Source organism: Lycium ferocissimum, unplaced genomic scaffold (genome assembly GCF_029784015.1).
Source record: "Lycium ferocissimum isolate CSIRO_LF1 unplaced genomic scaffold, AGI_CSIRO_Lferr_CH_V1 ctg992, whole genome shotgun sequence".
Taxonomy (NCBI): Eukaryota; Viridiplantae; Streptophyta; class Magnoliopsida; order Solanales; family Solanaceae; genus Lycium; species Lycium ferocissimum.
In genome coordinates, this window is record NW_026727946.1 from 60,702 (window position 1) to 81,963 (window position 21,262).

General features: G+C 37.2%; 2 protein-coding genes across 7 annotated transcripts; one reads left to right on the top strand and one right to left on the bottom strand.

Annotated features, from left to right (window-relative positions):
• On the top strand, positions 1-10,696 carry LOC132046221 (protein GIGANTEA-like). Of its 5 annotated transcripts, none has more exons than XM_059436786.1 (16): positions 3-202; positions 1,039-1,139; positions 1,282-1,375; positions 2,873-2,944; positions 3,061-3,115; positions 3,227-3,369; positions 3,492-3,763; positions 4,422-4,477; positions 5,420-5,660; positions 5,741-5,891; positions 6,375-6,584; positions 6,713-8,257; positions 8,653-8,721; positions 9,433-9,651; positions 9,861-9,953; positions 10,108-10,696. In XM_059436786.1, the coding sequence occupies exons 3-16, from the start codon at positions 1,286-1,288 to the stop codon at positions 10,405-10,407; spliced, it is 3,516 nt and encodes a 1,171-aa protein (XP_059292769.1). In that variant the 5' UTR covers positions 3-202; positions 1,039-1,139; positions 1,282-1,285; the 3' UTR covers positions 10,408-10,696. The 5 variants fall into 5 exon arrangements, with proteins under 5 accessions (XP_059292772.1, XP_059292769.1, XP_059292770.1 ...); XM_059436787.1 differs by having other exon boundaries at positions 3-180; XM_059436789.1 differs by having other exon boundaries at positions 1-202; positions 1,039-1,375; positions 3,495-3,763.
• Positions 10,697-14,740: 4,044 nt separating this feature from the next.
• On the bottom strand, positions 14,741-21,262 carry LOC132046222 (UDP-rhamnose/UDP-galactose transporter 6-like). Of its 2 annotated transcripts, none has more exons than XM_059436791.1 (6): positions 20,996-21,262; positions 19,730-19,969; positions 18,419-18,603; positions 18,136-18,336; positions 16,334-16,495; positions 14,741-15,282 (listed from the first exon to the last, which is right to left on the bottom strand). In XM_059436791.1, exons 2-6 carry the CDS (start codon positions 19,857-19,859, stop codon positions 14,977-14,979), a joined length of 984 nt encoding a protein of 327 aa, XP_059292774.1. In that variant the 5' UTR covers positions 19,860-19,969; positions 20,996-21,262; the 3' UTR covers positions 14,741-14,976. The 2 variants fall into 2 exon arrangements, with proteins under 2 accessions (XP_059292774.1, XP_059292773.1); XM_059436790.1 differs by having other exon boundaries at positions 20,915-21,262.

Consider the following 21,262-nt stretch of genomic DNA (forward strand, 5'->3'; position numbering starts at 1 on the left):
ATCTCTCTTCTCTGCTCCATATCTTTATCTCTTCTTAAACACACCCTCCTATTTTCTTCTCTATTTTCTCTCTAACCCCCCAAATTCTCTAAAAAACTTCCTTAAATCCTTCAATTAATCTCACACACACAATCTTACCACCAGATTTACATACACCAATTTTCAGAATTCCCACCTGTGGTAACTCCTAAGTTTAACTGTGGTAATCTTTAATTTTACAACTGTTTATTTTTCTTGCATAATATGTCTTTGATGTATTTGTTTAGGTGCTTAAATATGTTCAGCTGTATTTGTTTTGTAGGAATAAGAAATATTGTATATAATTGGTTGCACTTCTAATTTACTTGATAAAACCTTATTGGTTTCTATGGAGGGAATATATAACAAAAAAATATACATTTGTTGGGCTTGAACTGTTTTTTTTTTTTTTTTTTTTTTTTGATAATTTGTGCAAGTTATAATTTTCTGGCAAGTAAAATGAATAGTAAACACTTTTTTTCGGTTAATGAGGAAAAATGAAAAAAGAAAGTTTTTTGTTCCCTTTATTTTTAGGAGAAAAAGGTTCATTATGATGCACTAACACATTTAAAAAAAAAATACATTTATTTGTTGGGCTTGAGCTGCAAATTTTTTTTTTTTTTTTTTTGGAAAATTTGTGCAAGTAATAATTTTCTGGCAAAATGAACTGCAAACACTTTTTTCTGTTGATGAGAAAAAATGAAAAAATATTAAGATCCCTTTATTTTTAGGAGAAAAAGGTTGATTATGATGCACTAATACCTTCTTTTTGAGCTTTCAAAAGGTACTAATTTTGTTCTGCATTTGTGTAACAATTTTTTTTTTTTTTTTTGACAATTTGTGTAAGTGATAGTTTTCTGGCAAGTAAAACTGAACTGCAAACACTTTCTTCTGTAAATGGAAAAAAAAGAAGAAAAATAAATTCATTGTTCCCTTTAAAAACACTTCTTTTGAGGTTCTAAATTCATTGTGCATTTGGATAACAGTTTGAGGATTTTTTTTGTTTTTTTTGTTTTGCAGGATCAAGGGGTGTATTATTGTCTTGTTGCTGTTAAAATAGTGAAGTTTACAACTTCCATTAGCTGATTATAACATTAAAGGGACTAGCTTGAAGCTCTAAGGTGAATTTTTTCTTGATAAGAGACCTGGACTTGCAATATTTGGATCCAAATATGTTGAATTACAATATTTTGATCGGCTGTAGTGGCGGCTTTATCAGTCAGCATTTTATCATATCACTAAAAATCTTGGATTGTCAAACAGTTATATGGCGGCTTCTGCAAGCGAAAGGTGGATTGATGGTCTTCATTTCTCGTCATTATTTTGGCCTCCTCCACAAGATGCACAACAGCGAAAGGTGTGCTCATTTGCTTAGCTACAATATCTTTGTAAAAATTTTTGTTTGTTAGGTTCATTTTTAACTAGTTAAGGTGACATTTCAACGTGTGGCTATGATCAGTATTGTGTAGAGAAATGGACCTTCTTAGGGACTTGGATGTAATATGGATAACGGAGTAAAAAAAAAAAAAAGCGCTTCTTCTAGGGAACTTTGAAAAAAATATCATCTCGGCTAATATTAAGTCGCTTAACTATTATATTATCGTTGTATATTATGATAATTGAACAAAATATATGATTAGGTAGAAGGGTAAAGGAGTTATACAATGTTTCTGAGCTTGGGGTGACATTGACTTTTCTATCATTTAATCCCACCAAAGAACTGGAATCCAAGACAAAGAGCTACTTTTCAGAATATAATAAACCTCTAAAAGCTAGTCTTGGTTTTATGAGATAGTAAGGAGCATTAACCAAATAGTCTCACAAAAAGCAAGTTATTGCACTATGCTTTATTTTTTCTCAAACAAGAGGACGAATGAAGGATATATATGTGAGATACACTTCCCCAAGAGGATGGCCTACTGGTTGAGGCTCGGGAGTAACAGTTTTGAAATCCTATTTACAATACTTAGTATGAGCTCATCTGTTCCAATCCTGGTGGACATGATTATAATTGCAACCTGTGCTTGTGGGCTGGACAGGCTACAGTTGACCTGGTCAAGATGCGTACAAACTGGCTTGAACACTTAAAAAATAAAAATGAACTCATGGACCTTCATGTGTGATATTTGTACCTATAGAGACCGTACTTGCTCTAATCACCCTGCGGAGAGAATTAGGTTCTTCAATTAGTCTCCCCAACCTTCTTCCTACTTATGAAGTGATTTCTATCATTCTATGTGGTGCATGTTCCATTGTGAAAGCTTGTTTATCAGTCTCAATTGATGAAAGTTGATAGTCTGCAAGTGGGTACCATATGACTATTTAGCACGTCAAAGCGTGTGAAACTACATCCCTCATCTTGTACTTGGAATGGAAGGGTGCAGGACACTATGATGAGGGTGGGTGCTGTGTGAGACATCCTTCAAGCATGTCTATGCTGCATAATATCCAACAAGGAATAAACAACTTTACATTTTGTATAATGGCTCTCCAATAAAGTTGAGAGGAAAGATGAAAAATGTGCTTCTTACAAGGGAAGCCAATGGTGCGTAGTAAAAAGGGACATAACCTGAAAGGTCCTTCATCGGGAAGGTAGCAATTGCTTGAGGATCAGAACTCTTATTAAATTTCCAGAAAGATCTAAGAGAATGATGCACTACATAAAGATATCTCATATTAGGATCTGACTTTCCAATGCTATTTATCTAGACTTGAAATGGGTTAAATTTGTCTCATTGCATTATCATCTTTAAAATTTTGATGCCTGAAAGACTTCTTGTCTTTTTGTTTATTTCTGTAGACTACATTTTGTATTATCACTCATGACAATTCTCCTTTTGTATTCTCTTCGTAGGCTCAAATTGCTGCGTATGTTAAGTACTTTGGTCAGTTCACATCAGAGCAATTTCCTGAAGATATAGCTGAGGTATCCAGTAAATTCTGTAACTATCTCTGTTTATAATTTGTTTATAATTTTCAATATCTGAACTAAGTTTTATTTATGCATCCCTCTAAACTAACTGCACGTGTTATAATTGACAGCTCATACGGAACCGGTATCCATCAAAGGAGAACCGACTTTTTGATGATGTTTTAGGTATTATTATTAATTCTCACCTATTATTTAACATTTAAAATATTGCTTCCACCTACTTGTGAGGCTTGAATGAGTTGTTTCTAATTTTTTGTTGTTTGTTTCAATTGCCAGCAACTTTTGTTCTTCATCACCCAGAGCATGGGCATGCTGTAGTTCATCCAATTATTTCATGCATCATTGATGGCACACTGGAGTATGATAAAAGTAGTCCGCCTTTTTCTTCCTTTATATCATTGGTTTCCCCAAGCAGTGAGGTATTCAGATTCTTTAACAGTTAATTAATGTCATCATGCTTTTTAACTCTATGATTTGTTTAAAGCCTATCTTGAATATCATAATCTGTGTCTCCCTGCTAATTATTAACCCTTAAACACAGAAGGAATATTCTGAACAATGGGCTCTTGCATGTGGAGAGATTTTACGAATCCTAACACACTACAACCGCCCAATTTTCAAAGTTGATCGTCAGGAAAATGGAGCAGATAGAAGCACCAGTGGAAGCCACACTTCAACAAGTAAATCTGCCAATAGTGAACCTGGTGTGCCTTCTATGCAACATGAGAGAAAACCCCTGAGACCATTGTCTCCATGGATCACTGATATATTGCTTGCTGCACCCCTAGGGATTAGAAGCGATTACTTCCGTTGGTAAGCATCTCTCAGAGTTGCTTACAGTTTAATTACACTTTAAAATTCATCAAGGATGCAGGAAAGATTTCATTTAGGCTTGCTTGCAGACATCTTAAGCTCTAAAATTAGGTGCCAAATAGGTTGTGCACTTCGCGTCGCTAAATCAGCGCTTCATTTGCAAGCACCAAAGTGAAGGCATGTGCCTAATCAACCATGGGCTCTGTCTTGAAGAGAGCAATTCTAAACAAAATAAAACATCACCTAATTGTATCTTTTTCAATTCTTTTGTCAAAATAATTGTGGTTTGGGTTGTTCTTGGTGTGTATGTGTAATATTTCGCTTCGCCTTTCTTCGTTAAATTCCGCGCTTTAGTTGTGCTTTGCATTTAAAGTCGCAAATAGACTTCAGATAGCTTCTTCTTTTTTCATCGTTTTACTTTGGTAACACTGCTTTTGTGTCCATTTGATTCCTTCAGAACTTGCTCCAATACTAGTCAACATTTATCTTCTTTTTGGTGCTCTTCAAATTAATCTTTTGGGACACTATCATTTTATAGACCTGGAATATTTTTCATTGAGATTCTCTAAATTGCTCTAGAGGTTGAGACTGATGAACGAGGACAACCAAAAATAATAATTTTTTTGCTAACTGCTTCGAAACTTTCATGCTTGTGCAGGTGTGGCGGTGTTATGGGAAAGTATGCTGCTGGAGAACTCAAGCCCCCATCAAGTGGTATGTGGACTTCCGTCTCATGAAATATTTGCTCCTGTTTATGGTTCTAGATCTGCTCTCAGTTTTTGTTTTTTAACAGCTAGTTGTGTAATTCCTATGGACGATGATAACATGTTTGAAAATCAGTGCAAGAAGTCTTTTCTTACTATGCTAGGTAAAAATGAGAATAGATTATTGACATCTTTTACTTACCGTAGTCATCACCTAACTAGCGAAAATAATGCTCTGAACTCGTGTTTCTTACCAAGTCTTGCAAAAGAAATATAATCTTCCTCACATCAACATTAGTTCCTTTTCTTTTTGTAGATTATGTTTCTTTAAAAGAATAAGAAAGAGGAGCCGTTAGTCCTGACCACCACTGCAATTTTCCACTAATAGTGAGATGCATTGTGATAATGTGAAAGAATCTAAACATTCACCCCAAAAGCATTGTGATAATGTGAAAGAATCTAAACATTCACCCCTAAAATCTTAAGGCGCTGGGTGGAATACTCCATGGTCTTTATAACACGTTGGAAGCCCTTACACAACCTATAACTTATATAGCTGGATAGTCACTACCTTTTTGCACATGTAACATTCATACATTAACTCTTAGCTCGGACTCACTAGTGGGAAAATTGGCTTATCAAAGGATGTGTTTGGTACTATGTGAATCTGAGTATCCAACTCAAACTCAAAATTTAAGCTTATGGGTGGAATAGCTGAAAGCTTTATAGATTTATTTGGAAGCTCTTACAAAATCTATGTAGGAAAACTAATATAACTCAACAGATAATATACATTTGCTTTGTTTTTCATTTTCTTCCACTTGTCCCTCCTATTGGACAATGGACATTGAGTTTCTCAACTTTCTTATAGAAGGCTGAGGTATTAATTGTAAAGTGTTTTCATATGTTAGAATTGCAACAAAACTGTTATTGACTTGACATTTTATTTTAGCTGCTTCTCGTGGTTCTGGGAAGCATCCGCAACTACTGCCTTCAACTCCAAGGTGGGCTGTTGCTAATGGTGCCGGTGTTATTTTAAGTGTTTGTGATGAGGAAGTTGCTCGCTATGAGACTGCTACCTTGACTGCAGCCGCTGTTCCTGCACTTCTGCTTCCACCTCCGACGACGCCTATGGATGAGCATCTCGTTGCAGGACTACCAGCACTTGAGCCATATGCACGTTTATTTCATCGGTAAGACTAAGAACATGATTTAACTTAACTTATAGAGCTTTGAAATAAGGAACTCATTTTAACTTCTGTTTCTGGATTAGATATTATGCAATTGCTAGTCCAAGTGCCACCCAGAGGCTTCTTGTTGGACTTTTGGAAGCTCCACCATCTTGGGCTCCGGATGCACTTGATGCTGCGGTACAACTAGTGGAACTTCTGCGAGCAGCTGAAGATTATGCATCTGGATTGCGTGTAAGTTTTAAAAAAATTCCGTCAAATATCACAATACTTTGAATTCTGCTAGATCTCCCACCCATCATAGGACCTGTAATCTCTCAAAATTCACACACAATTTCCTTATGGATTTGTATGTCAGTAGAACATAGAGAGGACTTCTGATTTTAGAGAATCTATTATTAGAAAACGGGCCAAAATGTACCAAAATGGATATTGAGGGTCCATATCGCCAACCCCGACTAGTTTGGGGATTGAAGCATAGTTGTTGTTGTTGTTGTAGTAAACTTCTGTCTCCTTGCTTTCAGCTATCCTTGAAATCCTTTGCATAAACTAGGACCTCTGGAATGTTCCGCACAAAAACATATGTCATTATTAAGGAACTGATTGATTCTGTTGCTTGTGTACACCTATCTATCCTACATTAGTGGAAAGCTTTTTTTATTGCACCTTTTCTTAGAATCTCCTATAGAATTCCTGACATTTTATATATTGCCAAAGCTTCCTAGGAACTGGATGCATTTGCATTTCTTGCGTGCGATTGGAATTGCCATGTCCATGAGAGCAGGAATAGCTGCAGATTCTGCAGCGGCTTTACTTTTCCGAGTACTTTCTCAACCTGCTTTGCTTTTTCCTCCCTTAAGGCAAGTTGAAGGAGTTGAAGTTCCACATGAACCTCTGGCTGGTGGCATTTCATGTAATAAAAAGCAGGTACTTTACCAGTTATGATTGTTGAGTTTTTCAATGTTTCTAGTTCTTCCTGTCTGTGGATTTCTTCTTCTTATTTGGATATATATGTGTGTTTGACATATGTGATTACCACTGTTCTTATTCTTCAGAGAGAAGTGCCTGCTGTAGAAGCCACAGTAGAAGCCACTGCCCAAGGGATTGCATCAATGCTTTGTGCACATGGTCCAGAGGTTGAATGGAGAATATGTACCATCTGGGAAGCTGCCTATGGCTTGATTCCTTTAAGTTCATCTGCAGTTGATCTCCCTGAGATTGTAGTTTCTACCCCTCTACAACCACCCGTTTTGTCATGGAACCTGTATATACCCCTTCTTAAGGTTCTAGAGTATCTTCCTCGTGGGAGTCCATCTGAAACTTGTCTCATGAAAATATTTGTAGCAACCGTTGAAGCAATTCTTCAGAGAACATTCCCGCCTGATTCCTCTAGAGAAGAAATCAGAAAAACCAGATATGTTTTCGGCTCTGCCTTCAAAAATCTTGCTGTGGCAGAACTGCGAACTATGGTTCATTCATTGTTCTTGGAGTCATGTGCCTCTGTTGAGCTTTCTTCTCGACTTCTTTTTGTTATCTTAACAGTATGTGTTAGTCATGAAGCAAAACCAAACGGGAATAAAAGGGCGAAAGGTGAAGATTCTCACCCACTTAGTGAAATAGGGGTAGACACGCTGGCAACCATAGGAAAACGGAGACAGATAGGAAGTAAGAAAGTGAAAAAACAAGGACCTATTGCAGCGTTTGATTCTTACGTTCTTGCTGCTGTCGTTGCTCTTTCTTGCGAACTTCAGCTCTTCACTTTGATTTCAAGAGGGACTAATCATCCAGATCCAAAAATCATCATGGATGAAGCAAAGCCTGCAAATGATTCATCTAATGAGCTAAGAAATGGGATTCATTCTGCCGTCTGTCATACTCGGAGGATATTGTCAATTTTAGAGGCACTTTTTTCTCTGAAACCATCGTCTGTTGGAACCTCATGGAGCTACAGCTCAAATGAGATAGTTGCTGCAGCTATGGTAGCTGCTCATATTTCTGATCTGTTTAGACGGTCCAAGGCCTGCATGCAGGCTCTTTCTATCTTGATACGGTGTAAGTGGGATAATGAAATTCATTCCAGGGCATCGTCACTTTATAACCTAATTGATATTCATAGCAAAACTGTCGCATCAATTGTTGACAAGGCTGAACCATTGGAAGCTTATCTCATTCAAGCACCAGTCCTGAAGGAGCGGCCCAGATGCTTAAATGGGAAGAAACATTATAAATACACCAGTCGTAACTGCTTAACATCAGAAAAGCCATCAGAGCCTCAGTGTAAAGACTCCTATGATTGTAAAGCTTCACTTGTGTGTGAGAAAGCTTCAGACTCAAGTTCACACTCAAGTGAGGTTGCTGGGTGCCCCATCAGCAAAGTGTTTGCAAATTTCTCCTTGGATGCTTCAGATTTGGCCAATTTTCTGACAAAGGACAGGCATATAGGATTTAATTGCAATGCCCAAGATCTTTTAAAATCAGTACTTGCGGAGAAACAAGAATTATGTTTTTCTGTTGTCTCATTGCTCTGGCACAAGTTGATTGCATCACCTGAAACACAACCCAGTCCAGAAAGCACTTCTGCCCAGCAAGGATGGAGACAGGTATCTACCTTGTTACTTCTCTATGTTAATCGCTTTTAATGAATTAATAATTTCAATTATCTAGTAAGGAACAAGATATTATCCTCAAATAAGGTGCAACCTGCCTTATAGCATATGCTACGTGCACTGCCATAGCTTGGTATCCCGGTTTGATAGTTTCTAGTTGGTTTTTCCATAAGTATTCTCGGTTGGACTTCGCTTGAAGTTCCAAGAGGTGGTTGGTCCTTAGTTTTGGCTTCAAAGATGCGAAAACCATTTTTCATGCAAAACAAGCACCCCCCCCCTCCTCTCAAAACAACATTATCAAGTTAGAGCACATGTTGCTTTTGCATTATATATTCAAATACACAAGATACTTAGTAGCTTTATATATTAACAATCTTCCATAACTACAGGTGGTGGATGCACTATGCAACGTTGTATCAGCGTCCCCTGGAAAAGCTGCAACAGCCATTGTTCTTCAGGTCCAGATTTCGCTTTAACTGTTATTTGGTCAAAATAGATCATGAACTTTTTTTGTTAAGCTGCTGCTAGTATGCAAAGTTTCTATTTATTTGGGATCCAAAGGGCTTATAACAGCTACACCTGCTATTTCAAAAAAATTGCATTTTTTCTAGGAAAGGAAAAAGTTTGTCCTTGTACTATCCGAAATTGAGACACTTTACCTTCTGTTAAACTTTTCGTCTAATAGTACCCCCGCCATTAGGAAAAAAGTCTCATATTTTTTCCTTGACTCCTAACGATGCTCCAACTTGAGGGTAATTTTAAACTATAGTCGAAAAACAAGGGGCGAATTTGGACCTTTTTTCTCAAAGAATTTGGCCACGTGGATCCACCTATTCACGTTGGAGCTCCGTTAATGGAAAGAGCAAATATAAGACGATTTGCTAATGGCAAGGGTATTAATGGACCAAAAGTGTAATTGAGGACAAAATTGAGCAATTCCGAATAGTATTGGGGCAAATTTCGGAAGTTTTCCTTTTATTCTAGTATCATATTTTTGGTCCCATCACATAACAAATATATCTGTTTATGTTTATGGGTACAATACTTTTCTGGTCTTAAGCTTTTTAGACTTGCATGCCTTAATAGTTATCATAACTTTGCTTTTAGGTTAAGTAGGTCTTCATCACCATATTTGTTTAGTCACTTTCTTGCCAAACTTTACTTGTCAGGCTGAGAGGGAATTGCAACCATGGATTGCTAAAGATGATGATCTTGGTCAGAAAATGTGGAGAATTAACCAACGTATAGTAAAATTGATCGCAGAACTGATAAGGAATCATGATATAGCAGAATCTCTGGTAATTCTGGCTAGTAACCCAGACCTCCTTTTACGGGCCACAGATGGGATGCTTGTTGATGGAGAAGCATGCACCTTACCACAGTTGGAGGTAATGATATTTTTAGATTTCTGGTTTAGAGATAACATCTTTTATAGTTCTCATTTCTCAGCATGATGAATCTATGATTCAGAAAGCTAAGACATCCAATATGTTTGCGAGTGCTTGAATATGTCCGACAATAATTGATTCATCATATCCAATATCTTCTGCATTTTCTGATATATTTATATCCTTGCTCTTTAAAAAATATTGAGCAGCTCTTGGAAGTGACAGCTAGAGCAATTCAACCAGTGCTTGACTGGGGAGAATCTGGACAGTCAGTTGCTGATGGCCTCACAAACCTATTGAAGGTGATATACTCTTTGCTAGACTTGGTTCAAATTTGGGAACAATAAGAGTGAAAAAAGTGATCTTATATTTTTGAATTTTACTTTAGCACTTGATGATAAGACAAAACTTAGGTTACAATACTAACTAGGTTACCTTTGGGTTAATACATTGCAGTGTCGCTTACCAGCCACAGTTCGCTGTGTTTCCCATCCAAGTGCGCACGTCCGTGCTCTCAGTACATCGGTTCTTCGTGACATTATGTATGCTGGTTCAGTGAAACCAAGTGCTAAACAAGCAGATGTAAATGGTATTCACAATCCTGCTTATCAGTACCTAAGCATAAGCATCATTGACTGGAAAGCGGATATTGAGAAATGTTTGATGTGGGAAGCTAATAGCCGGCTTGAAAACGGAATGTCTGCTCAATTTCTTGACACTGCTGCTAGGGAATTAGGCTGTACTATATCAATCTGAAAATTCACTTTTCCAGGGCGTGCATATATTAGGTCTCTCTGTACCTATCTTGTAAAAGTCATTTTTAATTGGCTTTAAGGATGAGAAAAGGATAAATGCGTATGATATTTAGTTAGAAAATGATATCTTAGAGTCCTTTAACTCATCCATGATTGTTGTACAATGGCATGTAGATAGTCCTTTTTGTTTTATTTTTTATTTGGTTCATGTTATGTTTGTTTTACGTCCAAATACAAACATGATTGTGGAAATAAGTAGAAGTAATTTAATATTCGAGTGACCTACAAAAGGCTGGCTCAGCTTTAGAATTTTTCCTCGAGCTGCCTCCATGTAATAACCCGGGCTTACTTTGGTGTATTGTACATTCAGCAGATAAATTATCTATGCAGTTTTGTTATTTGTTTTCTTTTCATTTCCTTTTTTATTATGTGAATGACCTTGATATTTGCCCATGGTAACGTAATGGGATTATAACTTTTGTGCCAACTTATGATCGTTGTCTAATTGATCAACATGCTTTCGTGGGTGCTACTTTCTTCCGTTGATAGATGGCGTTGGAGTCTCAGAGTACGGTTTATGATTCCATATGCTAATACAAGTTTCAGGGGCTAATGCCAAGCAATCATCTTTTTTATGTCTTTCTTAACTTAGTTTTCACTATTTTCACTATTATTTTATATTTTATATGAAGACGATACAAGTTGAGCTTAAATGGACAAGTGAGGACTATAGTCAACTTTAACTTGTTTGGGATTGAGGTAGTTCATGTTGGTGGATGGGGCACAAATTTTGCTGAGATAATGTTGCCCGCCAAAAGCTAAAACAAATGGACTCGCATAAGATTGTGATGGTGGTTTTTTTATCCTCCCAAAATTTAAGATAAAAGTCATTTTTATTATTTAGTATTTAGTATTTATAATTATCAATAGCATTAGATATATGTTTAAGTTAAAGCTGTTCGGTACGGAGGCGTATGAGGCGGAAATCTAACATATGGTTTTCTAAGAAGGGAGTGGCTACCTACTGGAGCGTCGACCGAGCTTGTAATGACCCGTTTGGTCGATATAGTCTTTCCGGCCTTTTCGGCCCTTTCCGAGTATTGGTTAGCTCATTTTTGACCAGCTCATTTTTTACCCGAGGCGACCGTTGACACGCTTCTCGAGATGTCTAGACTTGATTCGGGCGACTTTTTGTGGATTTTGGGCTTTAAGCGAAAAAGAGTTGACTCAAAGTTGATTTTTGGGTAAATGGACCTTTTTCAGAAATCCGTCGATTCCGAGAGGTCCGGATGGTCGTTTAGAACTTGTGTGTATATCTGGTTCGGTTCCAATGCACTCGGATGCATTTTGGGACTTGGGTTGAGAAATTAGAATTAAAGTATCGGGGGTTGACTCGGTCAACGAGACCTCCGTCGGGAATTTCGAGGTCATGAGCGCGTTTTTATGTGTGTCTGTGTATGTGGTATGTGAGCAGATGACCTCAGGAATTAGTCGAATATTCGGGTTGAAATGTGAAACTTGGTGTAATTTTTGGTGTCTGGTGCCCGCTTTGGCGGCACCAGCACCGCGACAGCGGTCACCCTGCCGCTGGAGCGATCCTGGCCATTTGGGCTTGACCGCTTTAGCAGTCATGGCACCGCTTTCTGTCAAAAAAACAATAAACATAGAAGAGAAAAAGATTGAGCTCTTCGCTTCGTGCCTTACTTCTACTCTAACGAGAACTCTAAGATGAGGGAGTAAGAAGTCGAATTTGAAGCTTAGAAGTCGAATTTGAGGCTGTAGCGGCACCGCTAAAACTGTCTTAGCGTCGCTGAAGCGGATGACGGGCAGTGAGTTCATTAAATGAAGTGTTAAAAACCATTAGTCTCTCATTTAATACCATTCCGAAATTTGAGCTCTTGGGAACTATTCTTGGGAATTATTGGTGAAAATTCTTGGTGGTAAGTTCTCCTAACCCTGTTGCTATTTCATTGTTGCTAATCATCTTAGAAATTCCTCTTTCCTTGTTAGTCCACAGTAATGGAAGATTAAAAGTGGATTTTGATGGATTTTCTATCTATGCTTATTAAGGATGAAATTGATTGGGTTTATGCTAGATTATAATGTATATAAGGTTGTTAATCTTATATCTTCCATTATTTGTGTTGGATTCTTAAATCTAAGAGTTAGGTTCATACCCAAAATTGGGGGTTTTACTTGAAATTTGAAATTAGGTGAATCCTTGAGTTAATTCAGCAATTAGTGGTTGGGTTTTGATCACCTAGTACTTATTTTGATATTTTACTCTTGAATTTCCCGTTTTGACCTTATGGGCCCCGTTTCCCCAATTTCTAGCGTTGGTTTTGACCCAAATTGAATGATAGCAATATTAGTATCGATCTTCATTATTTCTAATCTAGATTTCGAATATGCCTAGACCTTATTGATCTTGAGGCTCAGCGGAAGGGAAAGCGAAGGAGGCTTAGCGGAAAGGGAAAGCGAAAGAGTGATTTTTGGTGTTGTTGTTCGGCCATCTAGGTAGTCTTTCATGATATTGTTGGCGTATCCATGTTTGGTACTTGTGATATTGATCTGATTATTCATATTGACTCATACATCACACGCATTCACATCTCTCATGATATATTGTTGATACTTGATAAAACACTGTGTTGAGCTGAGCTCAGTTTGCATGAGAGTGATGTGAGTAGTCCGATATCCGATGGTTGTCCCGGAATCGTGGATTGTGTGCGAGTGATGTGAGTAGTCCGATGTCCGATGGTTGTCCCGGAATCGTGGATTGTGTGATATGAGAGTCTGATGTCCGATGATTGTCCCAGAATCGTGGATGAGTGGACTTTGCGGGTCCCCCATGGGCTGTGCTATCGGGACGTCGATACTTCTGTCCGGAGTACATGTGTACACTGCATTGCATTGGCATTCTTACATTCATTGCATTGCATCTTGGCTTATATTGTGATGATCCGGTGTTGTACTTGCGTTGGTTGATTTCAGATTGTATACATATTGAGACTTGGCATACTTAGGTTTAGATGCTTCAACCTAGGTGATGTCGGATACTTGTTTCTGATTGTGTTCGACTTATACTTGTTGATTTATCTGCCTATCCTGCTTTATTGTCCGAATTATGTTAGCTATACTTAGTCGATGATACCTACGATCGTGGGTTTGTACCGACCCGCACTTGTCGCATTCCTTTATGAATGCAGAGTATCAGGTTGGGTCTGCATCCATTTCCCGTGGCTGATAGTCGCCATCAACATAGCGTTGAGTTTCCAGGGTGAGCACGAGTCGTCCGCTGCCTTGAAGACTTCTCTTATTATGTCTTGCTTTTCCATTATGAGACATAGACATATTTATGTATTATTATATTCCAGACTTGTATGTTTTCATTAGATGTTCTTGTATGGCTTAGACCAGACCCTGGGGGTATTTTCCTTATTTTCCACACTATTTCTATTATATATTATTGTAAGACTTACGTAAATTTTCTCTTCCGCAAGTTTGATTTATTTATTTATCGTTGGGTTGAGGGTTCGCTTACCGAGGTGGGGAAGGTGAGAGCCGCTCGACTTAGGCGAAATGGGTCGTGACAGAGCTCCTCTTACTCACCTCGACATCTATGAAAAAGCTCTTTCACCTTTTCATTTCATAGTAATAAGGTAAGTATTTAGTCTCGATCAGAGCTACTACTTCAAGAATCAATTGAGCTCAAGAAGTCAGTGTGTAACTGGGACTCAAAGTTGGAGTGTCCATGTTTACTCTGTGTTGTTTCAGCCACTCCTTTGGGAACTTAATGTCAACCAATCATGCCTACATTTAATATCTAAACTGGAATTAGGTATGCTAGGTTGTAGGTAGAGGTTTGTACAAAGAGATTCCTTCGGTTCTGGCAACAATTACCACAACTTGGAAGAGCTATGGCACTTTTAGAGGGAGGAATTAGACTAGGGTGTCAATTTTCTACAAGAGCAAGTGTAGTTTGGCATGTCTAAATTTTGACCTTCACTTTGGTCTAGCGATGAATTCCTTGGATTGGACCTTACAATTTGGACCATTTTAAAAGGATTTGAGTAGTTTTGCATTTGTGCATAAACAGTAAACTGGACAAGTAGTAAATCTTGGCTAACATTAGCTAGATCAGAGGAATTAGAAATTTTTTATGTGTTTGCACCAAAATTTTTCCAGATAATTACTACTTTGTTTCGAGCGTCATAAAAGCATGTGACGAAAAATAAAACAAAACTAAGAAATTTCTTTGACAAAACTAAACTGTGGATATTAGTCACCACGCCAAATAAGTAACAGAAGACTGCTTCAAAGAGAAAACAGCATGCAAAAACTCATCACTATAAATTATTTGATCAAATAGAAAGGGAGAATGAGAGAAACCAAGCTCTATACCGAAGTCTCAATCTCTTCTGACTGATGTTATATGATCAAAATGAAGAATTATAAATTAAAGAAAAATCTAATCCGAACGACGAGGTGTGTATATAGAGTCAGCTGACTATAAAAGTTCCTGATTTTTTTGCTATCTCTTCTGTTTCAGCTCCAATTCTAGAAAATCTTACACCTTATCATCAAGTTGCGACGAATCTGATCCATGCTTAATTGAATGGCTACGACGCTCTTTGCCACCAGGTTTAGATGATGCATTTCCGTACCAGATCATTCCAAAAACTGCTATAATCATGCCAACAACCACTTGTATGTTGAGACCTTCTTTCCCGAAAAACAAAAACCCTAGTATCAAAACGAGGATCGTTTTCATATGGCCGATAACTTGGAATGAAACAGCAGTGAATCTGCCAATGCATATGAACTGGCTGAGATTGGTGCCTACAGCTATAGTGCATGAAAGAATTATGAACGCCTGCAGAAAAAGAGAGAGAGTTAAGGGACCATTTTGAAAAGCTGACAGCTACAGCTACTCATCTTTGTTTGATAGAATAAAAGGGTGCATGCATCAAAACACAGTATTATTCACATCAGAGAAAAAAGAAATAAGATTAATTACACTAAAAACACCCTTGTACTATAACTTAGTTACGGATAGACCCCTTGTATTTTAAAATCAAACACTTACATCCTCCATACTATGGAAATCCTACACTTACACCGCCTTTATAGTTTTAGTGTGTCTCTTAATCATTATATTTTAATAGACATAGTTACGGATATACCTCATAAGGGGTGTGTGTGCAGGATTTTCATATAAGTGAGGTGTAAGTGTTTTTAAGATATAGGGGGTGTATCCGAAATTGAGTCCTATAGGGGTGTTTAGTGTAATTAACCCAAAGAAATATTGTTCATATCAGAGAAAAAATTTCCTCTGGTGCCTAACCTTCACTAAAACTCTACCCATCGCACCCCCCCCCCCCCCCCCCCTTCCGCCCCAAACACAAGTTTTCGATCAAATTATCCGTTTTCAGAAATAAAGAGATGCATGATAGACAGGGGAAATAAGATGTTTGAATTAATGGCAAAAATGAACTATCAGTGTCGTGATCGCATGAAACAGATGTTAGACATACATCGGTGAACACTAAATCCTAATCTCTTGACAAGAAAAGTCAACACAGTAACGCAAGTTGAGAATGGGATGAACATTGTTCCGAATGTTCCACATCAGGTTTATTTAGTAGTACCAAAAATCTGGAACCTGTTCATACAACATTTTTCTTTGGGTTGAAATAAGCCGGCTCATACAACAATTAACATCGGACAGATGCACCCTAAAGCATAATTCATCAATATTGCAGGTTTATAGCCCATTTACAATAAACACACATAAGAAGCACTTTGGAGTGTATTCCCACCAACATAAGAATCATTTTTTGATGAAGAACATTAGAATCATTTTTCACCACCATTTTTCCTGAAGAATTAACAAATAAACAGCAATTCAAGAGCAGAGTACTAACCGAAGATGGAAAAGTGAAGGCAAAGTGATCAATCCTCTTGTTGGTCAACCAATAATCCACAAGCGGGCCTAATATCAGCAGACTTCCAGCCTGAACTGGTGCAGTATGTCCCAGCAGATTGAAAGAACTAAGGGAGTATTTCCTTTGAAGGTAATGAACATACTGCAGATACAAAATCAAGTGCAAATTTCAGTTTTTACCTAAGTGCAATTACATTCAAAGAGAAGAGCTTCAAAAAATTAGAAGACTAAAGAATAGGTGTAGAATATTACTTTCAAATCGAAGTACAGAAGTGACGAGTTATATACAATTTAGTTTCCCATTTCTCTTATAACAAACGAGGCTTAGGTCTTGTTTGATTTCCTGACAAACTTTTCTTTATCAATAAAACGTCTGATTTTACTTATCCAAGAAAACTTTGACTAATATAGAGTACAGTTTCACATATAAAACTCTATATTATAAATACAACTCTGCATTGCTAGAACAACCTTTGGCTTCCTATACCTGCATATATTATGCAGGACAACAGGAGCTCATTTATGTTCTATGGGGAGTATAACCTCGATAAGAGCATCTATACACAAAAATGCCTTCAATGTAAGAGGGATTTATGTTTAAGTAAAAGATTTTAAAAATAAAAACAAAAATAACGATAATACTAATAGTAAGAATTCTTACAAAAAATTTAGTTATTTTTTAAATTTAAAGTTTTTACAAGTATACATTTAATAAAGCTAATCTTGAATTTGGTACATATGATTATTGTCGCATACACTTCCTATATTATAATCCCTGCATAACTATTTTTACGACGGTTGTATCCAACTCAACTTGCATGCAACTCGACTAATCCACTAAGCCACCTGCTACAACCAGAGCGAATCTAGGATTTCTAAAACATGGGTGCAACATGAAAATGAGAGGGAAAAAAAAAAGTATTTATTGGGACTCGATCCCTATTCCTTGGGGGAAATAACTCCGCATTCAACCAAGTGCACCATTTAGCCCTTTTGGAGCATGGGTGCCAGCTGATCATATTAGATCAATTCTAGGAAATATGTACATAAAATATCTAGCTTTGTCGAGCGACCACGGGTTCATGTGCCCCGTATTATAGGCCTAAATTTGCCCCTGGCTACAACCACAAATATAGTTTCCTAGTAAACCTGCACGCGCACTAAGACTAGAATAGATGGGCTCACACCAAGTGTTATAACTGGATTTGAATCCTAGGATCTCCAGGCTGTTACTCTTATACTCAGCCGATCCCTTGTGCTATAATACCTGGATTAATAGTCCGGTAATCAGATGGTACCTCATTGATGGTGCATCTATTTCCTTGGTCATTTGGTTGTTGGTTAGAGCGGAGTTATTTATTTATTAAAATTAGCATAATTTTATCCATTGTTTGGTTACGAAGATGGGGAAAAATAATCTCCTTATAGAATCTAGCATAACTGATACATCTAGCATAAGTTGTACAATGTTTGGTTGGTTTTTTCTCTTTTCCACATAAAACATAACATTGCTAATACTATGTTCCGTTCATGTTTTTCTTTTGTGCATGACTAATACATGTATAAGTTATGTGGGAATCTATCTACTATTTTATGCAGGGTAGAAGGTGGAATAACTAATCCTTACATCAACAACACCTGCATAACTAATCCCTACATTACTGATAGTTGCATAACTCTAGCCAGCAACCAAACGACCCCCGATGCATTGGTGTATTGTTTAACTGTTCTGATCAAGCTTTACAAGATGGCATAAGCTAGTAAATTGCCAAGACAACTTACATACTGTTGCAGAGCAGTACTCCACACAGCTACAAAGGCAGCAACGAAACCTTTGGTATTAACACTCACGTCCGTAACTGTGCAAACAGCAACACCTAGGAGTACCACGACAATGCTCAGCTTTGTGTCCCTTGAATAACGGATCTTGTCAAAGGCAACTTCTAGTAAGCAGGAGACAGGGATCATACTCAACTTTGCAATCTGAGAGTGATAAGGGAGATTAGTATGTGAAGTCCTCAATAGAATCAGATGAGCAGGATGAATGTGGTGAGCATAGAATTACCTGGTAGAATCCCACCGAGTTCCACATCAAACTGATGTTCATCCCGACAATAGAGAAGTTTGCAAACAGTACAAATTTTAGAAGATCTGGAAGGGGTAAATGAGAAGATTGGATGTACCCGAGCCACCTAAGAACAATTGTCATCAAGGTTGTTGTGACAAAATGCATCCCCGTTAACGTTGTTGCTGCAAAGATTTTTGTAATCAAAAGCTAGAACAACCATATAACAAAAAGACTGAAAAGAATGTATAGTAATGACTAATGTCAAATCTTCAATTTCCATCAAACTATCTTATCTGTTTTAATCTGAAAGCGCCGGTGCTGCAAATCTCGCAGGTTCAAGTTTGTTGTGGAGTCTCTTTTCAATGTTATAAGTATTAAATTCATATTTGGTAAGAAATCTTTGTATTTCCTGTAAATTGTGAGCGTCAGTTGGAAGAAACATGTGTTTCTCTTTTGCTTGTCTTCTTGCTAAACAGAGGCGGGTCCACGATTTAAAGTTTATGGGTTCGACCTCAAGTTAATACTCTAAGTTGCTCGGACTTGGGTGTGGATCTAGAGGTCGGATACTTCATAATCTAAATTTTAAGATTCGGGGGTACAGATCAAGGCATGGATACGGGTGTGGGAATACGGCTAAAAATAATTCAAATATCTAAAAATAGTGTTATATGTCTAAATTATGAGACATTATATAGAAAGCATAGAATGTATTCCGATTAAAAAATATTGATCAAGAGGAATCCCAGAAGGTGATATAGGAAAAGGACTGACATAGAAATTTCTATGCAAAAGGTATTCCATTTTCTTGAATTTCACCTTCGCTTTTCTCTGTCGATTTCAGTCAAAGTACCCAATATCGGGTGACCAAATCCGATACGGATTCCACACCCACACCCACACCCACACCCATGTCGTGTCAACACGGGTGCGGCACCGAAAGTGAAGAGTCCGAGCAACTTAGACAAATAAATGGGTTCACAGTAAAAATATTTATAGATATTTAGTAGATTTCTTAATACACACACACCCACACCCACACAAGTTTGGACAAAGAATATTGGGTTCACGTGAACCCCGTAATCAGGATCCGCCTGTTGCTAAATGTCCCATCAGACTGTTGTTTTTATTGCTTTTCTATTAAAAAAAAAAAAATTGTCTAGCTATAACACTGAAGATCGTAGAGTTCAGCATATATTATATCCTTACTCATTCAAATTGAAATGAATAGATATAACCAATGTAGCTTGAATCTAAATACAAAGGGATTGTTGCTCTGAGAAAGTGACGAAATATCGCGGAGAAATTTACCAAAGAAAAAGCCATAGTTAGCCATTAAGGCTTTGTTGACAATAATGATTCCAACTGAAGTGACCACATTGAACATCCATGCAGCAACATCGCCTGCAGCCTTCTTATCAGCCTTGCTTGAAGGAGCCATTTGTCCTTTATATTTTGCTGCTAGAAATAAGTTTTACCCTCCAAGCAGCAAATAGAAGCATCCACACTTCTACATCAAAATTTCCAAAATTCTATATTCACTCTTCCCACCTAAAACACGTAGAAGAAAACATTACGATCCATAACAGATCAAGCAAACAGAACACTTCCCTTCTATAACCCAACAATCACATAAGTAAAAAAAACTGTGAAGTTAATTATACCATTTCCATAATTGAAATGGTCTAATATGCTCTAAAAGCAAAAATAAGGGTAAAAGCTATACAACAAGCAAAGAAAGAAACAATTCATCATATGATCCAAGTATACTAAAATAAACTTTTCGTGAAAACTCCACTACCACTTGCCTTCCTTAATCAAAACTCTTTTTCCCTTTTATTTTATAACTTTTTATTTTTCTAGTTGAAAAGCAGTATCAGCTACTCCCTTCGTTTCAATTTATTTGTCTTACTTTCCTTTTCATCCCGTTCAAAAAATAACGTCTCTTTCTTTTTTAACAACTCTTTAATTTCAACTTTTCACTTGGCATGTTTAAGACCACAAGATTAAAGGACATTTTCGTTACATTCTACATCTCCTTAGTTTAATACCACGCGATTCAAAAGTTCTTACTTTCTTAAACTCCGTGTCAAATCAAAACCAGACAAACAAATTGAAACGGAGGGAGCAGTAAAAATCACAAATTGCAGAAGAGATCAAAGAATTCTCAAGAATGCAAGCAAAATGAACTAAATTAACTCCATCTCTGTATAAATACAACAACACCACCTCAATCCCAAACACGGTAAAAATGAGATAAAAATCACATAATCACATCAATCAAGATTCAGATCCACATACTTTTACATGAAAAAAAAAAAACATGAACTTTACTTCAAATTTAGCAAGACTTTCACTACTCTATTCTCAGATCTAAATAAAAAAGCACACAATTTTATTCAGTGAATCAAGATTCTCACAAATCACTAAACAGATCTAAAGAAGCAACACATTAGCACCCAATTGTCAAAGAAAACAAGTATATAATTGACCCACCAGTTGAGAAGTGATGAGAAATGAAAGTGACACGTTAAGATTAATTGAATTCAGATCTTAACGTATGAGATGGGGTCTTACTATTTGTACTGTATGTATGTATAATAAGTGAATTATAGTAATTTGGATTGTATTTTGTGTGAATGTAGGGTGTAAGTAATTTGGAGTTGCAGTTTGAAGGAAGTTGGTGTTTTCTTGATTTGTCAGTCAGTAGAAATAAGAAGTTGAAGAAACACAAGTGTATGACATGTTTTGTGTTGTGTTACATGGGATGTGCAAAGATGATGATAGTGGGGGAGTTGTGGAATTGTATTATTCTCTTAGTTGCCTTGCTCCATGTGCTGCGTT

Coding starts and splice junctions, on each gene's coding strand:
- LOC132046221 (XM_059436784.1), top strand. CDS start 1,286: ATGGCGGCTTCTGCAAGCGAAAGGTGGATTGATGGTCTTCATTTCTCG. Junction 4,478..5,419: donor ACTCAAGCCCCCATCAAGTG/GTATGTGGACTT, acceptor ATTTTATTTTAG/CTGCTTCTCGTGGTTCTGGG. Junction 5,661..5,740: donor TATGCACGTTTATTTCATCG/GTAAGACTAAGA, acceptor TTTCTGGATTAG/ATATTATGCAATTGCTAGTC.
- LOC132046222 (XM_059436791.1), bottom strand. CDS start 19,859: ATGGCTCCTTCAAGCAAGGCTGATAAGAAGGCTGCAGGCGATGTTGCT. Junction 18,604..19,729: donor TAACTATGGCTTTTTCTTTG/GTAAATTTCTCC, acceptor AAATCTTTGCAG/CAACAACGTTAACGGGGATG. Junction 15,283..16,333: donor CCTTCACTTTTCCATCTTCG/GTTAGTACTCTG, acceptor CTTTTTCTGCAG/GCGTTCATAATTCTTTCATG.